We start from the raw sequence: 12,171 nt of genomic DNA, 5'->3' as shown, positions 1-12,171 counted from the left end.
TGAACCAAAGCAGACTACAATTTGTAACTCACTGTGATCACCAGTAAGAAAGCTAATTTTAAAATATTAACATTTTGCTTTATGTTATCTAATGAGCTTCACGTAACCTCCCCTGTTTCAGCATTTAGCATATACATGTTTTTGCATATGCACTAAAAGGATGACTGAATAAATATAGGAATTTACATTTTGGCAATTCAGCCTGCAGTATCTTTATTATTTAAGCGTTACGATGTGTCTTCATCTGTCACCGACATATTGTTCTCTTTGTAGAAAAATCCAATGTTCCTGCAGAGATTGAAGTTTTTGTCGAGTCAGAAGAACAGCCAAGCATCAAGAAGCACAATACTTTAAAGGGCAACAGGAGAAGCATGGGTAGGTTGTAAAAATAGTTTTTGTAATAAGAGTTAGTTTTACAATGTGAACCCAAAAAATCCTATCATGAAAAGAGTCTTTTGCTTTGCTTATTTCTTGTTCTAATTCAATGTTCAATGTATTTTATCAACAGCAGATTCTTAATTTCTTCCAATTTGTATATTCACTGTTTAGTAAGTATAATAACTTCTTACAATTAGCAGCTTTTTTTTTCTTACGTCATAACAAAAATAGATATATTAATCATGTTATGGTAATAGTAGTTTGTAATGTATATTTTTAATGAATTCCAGTGAAATAATAAGTATATGTTATTTTATTATAGAAATTAATCTATTGGCCTGTCATTTAGATATTCATATCCTTAAGTCATCAGGTGGGTGCGTTATTAAACTGATTTACAGTCATATGAAACAGTTTGGGAACCCCTCTTAATTCTTTGGATTTTTGTTTATCATTGGCTGAGCTTTCAAAGTAGCAACTTCCTTTTAATATATGACATGCCTTATGGAAACAGTAATATTTCAGCAGTGACATTAAGTTTATTGGATTAACAGAAAATATGCAATATGCATCATAACAAAATTAGACAGGTGCATAAATTTGGGCACTCCAACAGAGATATTACATCAATACTTAGTTGAGCCTCCTTTTGCAAATATAACAGTCAATGTCAATTTGTTTATATAGCACATTTAAAACAACATAGTAATGCTGTGGCCAAAGTGCTTTACAATAATAGAATAAAAGAAAAACAAAACAATTAACATAAAACATAAATAGAAATAAAATATATGAACATAAAATACATAATAAATAGAAGTAATGTTATATACATAAAAAATATAAGTAATTTTATATAATCACAAAGGGGAAACCATCAGTATTACTGAAGGTCACGGAATGCAAGTGAATAGAAATGAGTCTTTAATCTTGTTTTGAACAGTTCAATTGTAGACGACTCCTTTATGTGATGAGGTAAAGAGTTCCACAGGTGAGGCGCAGCAGCTGCAAAAGCCCTGTCCCCCTTGGTTTTACACTTGGTACGAGGGACAACCAGAGACAGCTGACCAGAAGATCTAAGCACTCTAGATGGCTGATGTAAAACACACAGTTCAGATAAATAGGCAGGAGCAAGCCCATGTAAAGATTTAAAAACTAGCAGCAAGATTTCAAAATCAATTCGAAAACTGACAGGCAGCCAATGTAAAGAAGCTAAAATAGGAGAAAGAGTCGTACTTTCTTGCCTCAACCAGAAAGCGAGCGGCAGCATTTTGGACCAACTGTAACCTGTGTATCAGGGATTTGTTAATCCCAGAATACAGCGAGTTGCAGTAATCGAGGCGAGAAAAAATAAACGCATGAGTAGCTATCTCAAGATCCAAATGAAGATAAAAAGGCTATATCTTACCTAATAGATGAAGTTGGAAAAAGCAACTCTTGACTACAGAATTTACTTTTTTCTCAAATGAGAAGTTACTATCACAGGTAACACCAAGATTGCGGACTTGAGGTTTGGAAAAGACAGAGAAAGAGTCCAAGACAAATTTGGGCTTTAGCTGGTGGACCCACTATAAGTACCTCCGTTTTACTTTGATTTAGATCAAGAAAATTATTAGCCATCCAGGATCTTAGTTCAGACAGACAGTTGTGGAGTTAATTTGTTGTAGAGTTGCAGACAGGAATATAAACCTGAGTATCATCAGCATTGCAGTGAAAAGAAATGTTAAATTTCCTAAAAATCACTCCAATAGGATGAAGGTATATGGAGAATAAAATAGGACCCAAAATGGATCCCTGAGGAACACCATATTTAAGAGGAGCTGTAGATGAAGAAGAGGAATTAAAAGTCACTGAAAGTGTCTTCCAGTTAAATATGACCGTTAAATATGACCTGAACCAGTTAAGAGCAGCCCCTTTAAGCCCAACAAGATGTTCAAGCCGCAACAGCAATATCTCATGGTCAATAGTGTCAAAGGCAGCAGACAGGTCAAGGAGGAGAAGGACTGCCGCATCACCTGAGTCAGTAATAAGAGAGATGTCGTTGAACACTTTCAGGAGTGCCGTTTCAACACTATGATAACGCCTAAAGCCAGATATCAGATCTCAAATAAATTATTGGAGTTAAGGTGATCAACCAATTGATTATAAATAATTCCTTCTAGAATTTTAGCCAGAAATGGCAGTTGGGAAATTGGACGAAAATTGGGTAAAACTTCAGGATCTAATTCTGCCTTTTTTAGACGGGGACAGACTGCAGCATGTTTAAAAAATGAGGGCACAACTCCTGAACTAATAGAATCATTGATGATGGCTAGTAAGGGTGGGCCCAACACATCAAAGGCTTCCACTAAGAGACGTGCTGGTACAATATCCAGAGGACTGGGGGCTGGTTTAAGGGTGTCAATAGTTCTTTTTACCTGTGAAAGTGAGACCTGATCAAAGGATTTTAAGACAATGTCATGATTAACAGTAGAAAGTTCAAAACTCGTTTGAACAATGCCACGGCGGATAGTATCGATTTTGCTGACAAAGAATGATAGAAACTGGTCACATGAATTAACAATGCTATTTGATCCCATCGCAGAGTGGGGGTGAGTGGCCGCATTAATTGAATTAAATAAGACCCTAGGATTCTTTGAGTGACGGGATACTAAATGGGCAAAGAAGTTTTGTTTCGTTATCTTAACTTCAGCCTGGAAATTGAAAAAAGAAGTCCTAAAAATCTGTTTAGAGACAATCAGTCCATCTTTTTTCCAACGCCGTTCAGCAGTTCGACAGGCGCGGCGCAGTGATTGTGTATTTTCATTTAGCCAGGGAGCAGGTCTACCCATATTACTGTGTATCTTGAGCGGAGCAATTGAGTCTAAAATCGTTTTACAGGAAGAATTAAATTTTACGACAGAATCATTGATACCATTATTTTGGTCATGCACATAAAGACTAGAGAAAATGGTTTTAAAATCAGATATAATAGAAGAATTTAAAAAGCGCAAGTAGCGTGGGGGACAGCTATTAGTCGGGACATCAACAGTAATATTCATAACCATCATTATAGAAAAATGATCAGTAAAAGAAACATCACATAAATCAATATTATTCACTGAAATATCTCGAGTAAGAATGAGATCAAGGGTGTGATCGAGAGAGTGGGTTGGCATATTAATATGCTGTATAAGATCAAACGAGTTCAAAAGTGATAAAAAGTCATTGACCAAAGGTTTCGATTGACAACAAATGTGAATGTTGAAATCACCAACAATAAAAACTTTATCATGAGAGAGGGGGTGATATCAGCCAAGAGATCAGAGAATTCAGAGATGAAAGTATCATTAATTACAGGAGGTCTGTAAACCACGGCAAACAGCAGAGAAGGGGAGCTGCACACTTCGAAAAGTTGAAGTGTAAATAACAGCCTCTAGATGCCTCCTATAGCCTTTGATGAGTGTCTGGATTCTGGATTGAGGTATTTTTTTGACCATTCTTCCATACAAAATCTCTCCAGTTCAGTTAAATTTGATGGCTGCTGAGCATGGACAGCCTGCTTCAAATCATCCCATAGATTTTCGATGATATTCAAATCAGGGGACTATGATGGCCATTCCAGAGCATTGTTCTTCTCCCTCTGCATGAATGCCTTTGTAGATTTTGAGCTGTGTTTTGGGACAATGTCTTGTTGGATTATCCAACCCCTGCATAACTTCAACTTTGTGACTGATGTTTGAACATTATCCTGAAGAATTTGTTGATATTGGGTTGAATTCATTCGACCCTCGACTTTAACAAGGGCCCCAGTCCCTAGTCCCTGAACTAGCCACACAGCCCCACAGCATGATGGAGCCTCCACCAAATTTGACAGTAGGTAGCAGGTGTTTTTCTTGGAATGCGATGTTTTTATTCCGCCATGCAAAGCACTTTTTGTTATGACCATATAACTCAATTTTTGTCTCATCAGTCCAGAGCACTTTGTTCCAAAATGAATCTGGCATGTCTAAATGAGCATTTGCATACAACAAGCGACTCTGTTTATGGCGTGAATACAGAAAGGGCTTCTTTCACATCACCCTGCCATACAGATGTTCTTTGTGCACATTGTGTTGAATTGTAGAACAAGGTACAGATACACCATCTGCAGCAAGATGTTCTTGTAGGTTTTTGGAGGTGATCTGTGGGTTGTCTGTAACCATTCTCACAATCCTGCACATATGCCGCTCCTGTATTTTTCTTAGCTTGTGGCCTTCCATTTCCTGATTACATTCCTTACAGTTAAAACTGACAGTTTAAACCTCTGAGATAGCTTTTTGTAGCCTTCCCCTAAACGATGATACTGAACAATCTTTGTTTTCAGATCTTTTGAGAGTTGCTTTGAGGATCCCATGCTGTCACTCTTCAGAGGAGAGTCAAAGGAAAGCACAACTTGCAATTGACCGCCTTAAATACCTCTTTTCTCATGATTGGACATACCTGTCTATGAAGTTCAAGGCTTAACGAGCTAATCCAACCAATTTGGCGTTGCAAGTAATCAGTACTGAGCAGTTACATACATTCAAATCAGCAAAATTGCAAGGGTACCCAAATTTTTGCACAGCCAGTTTTTCACATTTGATTTAATTTCATACAATTAAATACTGCTTCACTAAAAATCTTTGTTCGGAAAACACCCCCAGTACTCAAGTGTTCCTAGGAAATGAAAGACATACCACTGTTATCTTTTTTGTTGAAAGTAGAGTAAATTATTATGCAGGCTGAGAGGGGTTCCCAAACTTTTTCATATGACTGTAACTTAAAATCAGATTAAAGCTTTATACATTGCTAACCTTCACATAAAACACATTATACCCTCTTCAACTTTCTTAATGTTAAAGTGAAGAAATATGTGCTGTATATTTTAGATGTATTTAATGGCACATCATCCATGCTTTCTAAAATTTCCTTACTGTTTCACAGAGATTGTAATAAAAATACAGTTCTAGATATAGTGAATAATCACTTTATCTAGGAAATTTTGCAGCTCGTTTACTTGACTATTGAGGATGGCAGCCAGTAGACAATCAGAATAAGTATTGTTTTGTTATTGAGAAATCATAGTATTTCTTATTAGCACTAGTTTAATTCCAGGATGTTCAAAGTGAAATGCAACTAAATCTCTTCACAAATTGAAATCGGGGCAAGGTGATAACACAAAACCAGTAAATAAGTAGGATTTTATGCCTTTTTAACAGTAGGCTTATGGTGGGTCATTGTGCTAATGTTAAGTCCAGATATTTGCATGGGTGTGATATTTTTAATCCCCTTCCCATCTGCTTATACTTCAGTCCTACCTGCTTCCTCCTGCAGCCCCAAAACTACTTCTCATCTGCTAAGAGCTAAGTCGGATCCTGTGAGTCCTGCAGACTCCTGTCAGAAAACACACCTCAAAGTTTAATCAAGTACTGCATACATTAAAGAAAACTTTTTTTGGAGACCATATCATATTGTAAAGTCTCCTAATAAGTAAGATCCACACTTTGTAAATATTTTAGGTCAGTTGTCAGTTTTGTGCTGTTGTCAATATCATCTTTCTTTGTCTTTTCAAAATGGTATGTGATGAATGACAACTCCAAAGTGAGATGTCTGGATTGTGTCTAATTATATATTCAGTATCACTGCAATAATTGCAGTTTCCTCACTCATTGGCAACAATGGAATATGAAAGTTACTTTTCAGATATCCCTTATGATATTTTAATTTGTTTATAAAACACAATTCTTGAGATCCTTATTAGTGCTGAAGTTTTTTTCAGCAACGTGTAGTTTGTTGCTAATCCAACAGTCACTGCATGAGGCCACTTACACTGTCAGCGAATATATTCAATTCTGTGAGTCCATGATCATTAAGGAAAAAACTGTCAAGTTGTACCCAAACAGTAAGCCATGGATCACTAAAGAGGTTAAAGCATTACTATTGGAAAAGCAACATGCACATCAAGAAAATAAGATAGAAGATAAGCAGATTTTACAGCAAAGGATTAACAGGTTAATTAAACAAAATTAAAAGATGTATGGGGAAAAATCAAGAGGTGGTTTAATGATAACAATCCAAAGCAGGTCTGGAAGGGACTAAAAACAATTAGAGGACTGGGCTCTAAAAAGAATGTGAATTTTCCAGCTGACAAACACCACAAGCTTGTAGCAGATGAACTGAATAACTTTTTTGCCAGATTTGAAACAAGTGATTTCAGCACCCAAAATACAGAAATAAAGGAGATGCTGTATAAAAACACCAGAAATTCTGCTGTGATGGGGTTCAGTTTAACTGAAGTGGAGAAAGGCTTGCGGCAGGGCATAACAAACAGTACAGTGGGACCAGACGGCATATCAGGTTGGCTCTTAAAGTCTTGCTTTAAGTAGCTCTCTCCAGTTTTTCATTTGTTTTTTAACTGGTCTCTGACCCTGTGGTATTGTATCTAATCTGTGGAAACAATCATTACCCCTGTATCTGAGGTTTCGAGGCCAAGCTGTTTAAATGATTACAGACCAGTGGCACTTACATCTATTCCAATGAAATGCTGTGAACATTTGGTGAAAAACTTTTTAATGACAGAGACAAAGTCTTTTCAAGACAACAATCAATTTGCTTATTGTGCAAACAGAAGTGTGGAAGATGCTCCGCTTGTTATCTTACATCAAATCTACACCTTTCTTGATCAGCCTGGTTCATATGTCAGAGCACTATTTTTGGATTTTTCTTCAGCGTTCAATACTATACAGCCTCATATACTGATTGGGAAATTGAACAGTATGAATGTAAACCCATTTATTACACTATGGATTCAGAACTTTCTTTTAAACCGTTCACAGACAGTTAAAGTTCAGGACACTTTTTCAATAGTCATTCATTCAAACACAGGAAGTCCACAGGGGTGTGTCTTATCACCATTACTGTTTACTCTGTACACAAATGACCTGAGACAGAATAATGACCACTGCTCCATTATCAAGTATGCGGGTGACACCATGATCATAGGACGCATATCTGGGGAGGATGAAAGCCGCTATCTAAATCAAGTGGACTGTATGGTAAACTGGTGCAATAAAAACTCTCTCACTCTGAATGTAAAAAAGACCAAAGAAATATTTGATTTTAAGAGACAGAAATCTGTATGTTCACCTATTGTAGTTCTGGGAGAGGAGGTAGAAATAGTGACTGACTATGAATACTTAGGAACTTACCTAGATAACAATCTTGACTGGAATACAAATACAAAAAAATGTTTTCTAAATGCAACCAGTGCTTATTTCACCTCCATAAACTCAAACTATTTAAAGTAGACAAGGACCTCATGTTGTCCTTCAATCGCAGTATGATCCAGTCTATGATCACTTTCAGTTTCATTGCCTGGTTTAATAGTTTGACAAACCAAAACTCAAAAAAAGCTCCAGCAGATCACGAAGTATACAGCTAAAGTTATTGGGGCTGATGTAGATGATTTGACTAGTGTGTGTCAGAGGGCAATGTTAAAGAAACTGAAAATCATCTCAACTGATCAGAGTCATCCATTACATGTAGAACTAAACTTCAGTAAATCAGGAAGGATAGTCGCTCTGAAAACCCACACAAATCGCTCCAGAAACTCCTTTCTTCCTAGTGCCATACGACTTTTCAATAAAAAATATCGGAGATAATGATTAAGGTTTTGATATATATACTCTTTTTTTGGTGCAAATATGTATTATCTAACTGCCTTACCTTAACCTTTCTTGTTTCTATTTGTTTGTTTTATTTCATTCTGTCTGTTATTAGATACAACTGAGAAGGCAAATTTCATGTTTTCTTGTGTAAACATGACTAAATAAAGAAACCTTAAACCTTATTTGTAAAGTAGTCAAGATTTTTGTTGCATAACAGTAAAAGGCTGCCTTGCTATTTCTTTTATGTTTGGCTCTTAGATCTTCTAATAGTGCTCTGCTTATTATTCTAAAGTTACAATTTGGAATGTAGGGGACAGGAATTCTTAATATAGGGAGGAGCAAGATTATTTAAGGCTTTATATACCATTAATAGTATTTTAAAGTCAATTCTAAAAGACACAGATAACCAATGTAATAATGCTAAACTGGCGAGATGTGCTCAGATTTTTTTTTTTTATTTAAGTTTCTATCTGCTGCATTCTACACTAATTGCAACCAATTGATGTCTGTCTTAGGTAGACCAGTTAGGAGTGCATTATAGTAATCTACCCAACTGTAAGCAGAAGCATGAACTAACTTTTCATAGTCTTTGTAAAGTTATAAAAGGTCTCACTTTTGCTATATTCCTTAAGTGAAAAAATGCAGTTTTAGTAATATGGTTAATAAGCAATTTAAAGTTTAGGTCAAAATCCATGATTACACTTAACTCTTTACTTTCACCTTGACTTTTAATGCTAAGGGATCAAGTTTATTTCTGATACCCTCATTATTTTAATATTTACTAATGTCTAAGATTTCAATTTTTTTACCCTATTTGAGGAAATTACTAGTCATCCATTCAGAAAAACAAGACAGACATCCAATCAGAGAGTTAGGGTACCCTGGTACAGTTTCCACCATGATAGGCACCTTCTTTTTGGCTTCTATGTAGCCAAAACAGCAATCTGTAGCTTATAAACAATTTATGAATTTTACAGCAACTAAAAGTAGCAATTTTAAAGAATAAACTAGTTTTAATTCTACTTCATTGCTCTTCAACCACCTGCTCAGAGCAGCAGCACCAAAATTCCATCTCACACTACATGGAATTAAGTTGGGTCCCATGAAAAGAAGGTCTTTACTGAAGTTAAAATGTACTGGGAAAAATGATCATGACTAACTATGTCATGGGCTACTCACAGACAAAAAAATTAAAGGACTAAACTCTCATAAATGATTTGTTGGCTAGCTAAGTAGCAACAGAACATAAGTAATGGCTAAGTGCTGTTGCGTATTGGCTAATGAGTTAATATTTCACATATTTGATTTTGACTGTCAACAACCACATTTTGATGTGTAAATGTTAATATTTAAGAAAAAAAAACAAAATATGAGTAAAGTAAGGGTGGGAAATGAGGAGAAAGTAAATAATGAAGATAGGGTCAGTGTAACATTTTTTCTTAATTTCAAGCAAACTGTTTTTCTTTTTGTACCTAAAACTACCACATTACAAGTTATACCAGTTATATAAGCAATAATTAGGTTAACCAGGTACAAAGTACTTCAGATATTGCTTCACAAAAGAGTTTTATTGAATTACTGAAATGTGTTAAGCTGTTTTAGAATTAATATAGTTTACCTTTAAATCTCTATAGTTGCCAATACATTTTGAAATAGTGTTCCCATTAGCTTACTTTTGTCTGTAGGGCTTTCAAAAGTGAATAATTACTATAAACGTATCTCTCATTTATTTTTTTCACCAGACCCTCAGGGAAGACAAAAAAGAGTCGATCATCGAAAGCATCCTTGAAGAAAACAAGTCAAGAAATCTTCATAATCCCGTTCTCCTTATTATTAATCCTCCTAGGAACAGAACCATTTGGCCAATCAATAAAAATGGAAAACATCTATATGTTGATCAATTTATTGGAAAGAAGATCCAAAACTTTTTCTTTTTGAAATCACTGCCAGAGTGTAGACAGAGTATGGAGACAGTGGACCTTGAGCATTGAGAGGATGTTCATAACATTTCATTAAATCCCAGACAAGAGCATTTTACTTCTGTCAGTTAAGCATCTGGCCTTCCATTTCACTGATCATGAGCTTCAGTGCTCAAGATGGTGCCTCATAATACAGATTTTCTGCTAGCTACCCTCCTTTTAAGCTTGCATCTGGGACCACCCAACACATTAAGAAACGCATCTTACCTTGTGTACTATTGGCTACGATGTGGACTTGTGAATGAGTGCAGTCAAATTTGAAAATTGATAACTTGTGGCATCATTATTATATTTTTGCTTGTAACAGAAAGAGGTCTTATTTATGTCATATAGATTCATTAGCACCTTTCGTTTTTTTTTATTTGCTTTTTTATCATGCACAATGTAAATTATTTTACTTGTCTTATAATGGTGTAGAAAATTACTCCCAATAGTTGAAGGTAGACTCATAAATATTTGGAAGGTCTGTTTATTTCTTTTGCTTGGCACTGTGAAAGGATGGTGATCCAGCTGTTAGACCTTGGTGGTTCTGGTCAGCCAAAGTGTATGTTTTGCTGCCTTGTACTATCCGAGTCCAAGGTGCTCCACTTTATGAACGTATTTTCATGTGCATAAGGAGCTTTTGTTTTTCGTCAGACATGAAATTTTCTTTGTAGATCCTGCTCAACTACACATGTTCCTTACTGAGTTTATTTTGATATATTTTAAACATTTTTGTTTTAATTATATAACAATCATGTCAAATACTTGAACCTATGAATGTTTTTATATAGTTTTTTTTTTCTTTACCTGTGAGAAATAAACTTAAATCATTATAGAAGCACAAAGTTTTGGGTTATACAGACAGTGAATACAAAACATTGAATGAACACTTAGCAGATGAAATTAACTATATATTTTTATAAAGGTGTACAAAACCAGCATTAATAAAAGCTATAGATCCTCCCCCACCATTAAACAAGTCAAGCTTTTAGTTTTCTATACTGACAACTATACTTGGCATTGGCAAAAAAATGCTGTTTAATGTTCTTTAGGAAAGGGAGTAAACTGAAATGAAAAAATTGGTTTAAGCACTTAACCAAACTGCATTGGAGTTTTGACTTAGATAAAAACAATTGTGTTAATGATGGTTACGTACTAACAAGCCAAAATGTATGTGCTAGTGTTTGCCTGTTTAAACTTGTACTGTAGACAGCCATGACATCACTGACTTGTTGTTCTGGCGTCAGCTTGTTCCTAAGGTTGAAGAGCATGCTTGAAGACAATACATATGACCTTGTGTTTGAGGTTTAGGACAGATGTTGATAAATAAGTAACTTTTTGATAAAAAATTGTAATCAATTGGAACAGGCTGGTAAATCATCTTCTTAAATGTGTTAACAAATTATTACTAAAACATTCCAACTGAGAAGCTTTACTTTTCCCAGGTGTACCTACCTCCCCATGATCAATTTTATTTTGTTCAAATTTTGACATCCCACTGTGCTTATAAATTCTAATGCCATAATCTTATTTCATAAGAATTCATTCATTTTTTGTTATTTGTAGTATTTGGAATAAACTGTATTTATTTCATGATTATCTTTCACTTAAAAGTATTATTTATTTACATATATCTAAGCGAATGGAGGTAATAAAAGACTGAAATTGTGCCTGTTATTTCTCATTGATAGTTTTATCATTTATAAACCATGTCTTACAGTTTCAATTGTGCTTCAATTACTTTTTGTATACAGTAAGGTTATCTAGCTTTTTTACAGCCTTAACTGTTCAAGCCTGTTTTTGCTATTAAGAGAATTATATTTTTTGTGTTGGGGTTAATGAAAGCCAGAACAGGTACTTTAAGCATATGTTCTCAGCTATGATACATGAAGCAATATATAACATGGCTATTGGCTTTCATTACAGCCAGTTGTCGAATTTCTTGATTTATTCAACCTCTTAGTTAGTAGTTCTACTGTGTGTGCTTAATCTCTGCTGTGTATTATAGACCTACCCTGTGTTATACAATTTGCATTCTTAAGAAATTTATAAAATATGCATGCATTTATTTTATGTTTCCTTATTGTCCAGGTATGGTTTTCACACTTGTTTATTTAAATTTCTTCTTAGTGCGCTGTACGTTTAAGAAAACCACACATTACAGC

At 35.0% G+C, this 12,171-nt stretch overlaps 1 protein-coding gene across 3 annotated transcripts in view; it reads left to right on the top strand.

The window, feature by feature from the left end:
- The window catches only part of si:dkey-28a3.2 (uncharacterized), a 116,371-nt gene extending 104,696 nt beyond the window's left edge, over positions 1-11,675 (top strand). For all 3 annotated transcript variants that reach the window (XM_028804035.2, XM_028804026.2, XM_028804019.2), the window contains 2 exons: positions 274-375; positions 9,788-11,675. In XM_028804035.2, coding sequence (XP_028659868.1) covers positions 274-375; positions 9,788-9,834 — 149 coding nt within the window. In that variant the 3' untranslated portion in view covers positions 9,835-11,675. The remainder of the gene's footprint in view (positions 1-273; positions 376-9,787) is intronic.
- The last annotated feature ends 496 nt before the right edge of the window (positions 11,676-12,171 follow it).

Source organism: Erpetoichthys calabaricus, chromosome 1 (assembly GCF_900747795.2).
Source record: "Erpetoichthys calabaricus chromosome 1, fErpCal1.3, whole genome shotgun sequence".
NCBI classification, from domain to species: Eukaryota; Metazoa; Chordata; class Cladistia; order Polypteriformes; family Polypteridae; genus Erpetoichthys; species Erpetoichthys calabaricus.
This window is presented reverse-complemented; position numbering and strand designations above follow the sequence as displayed.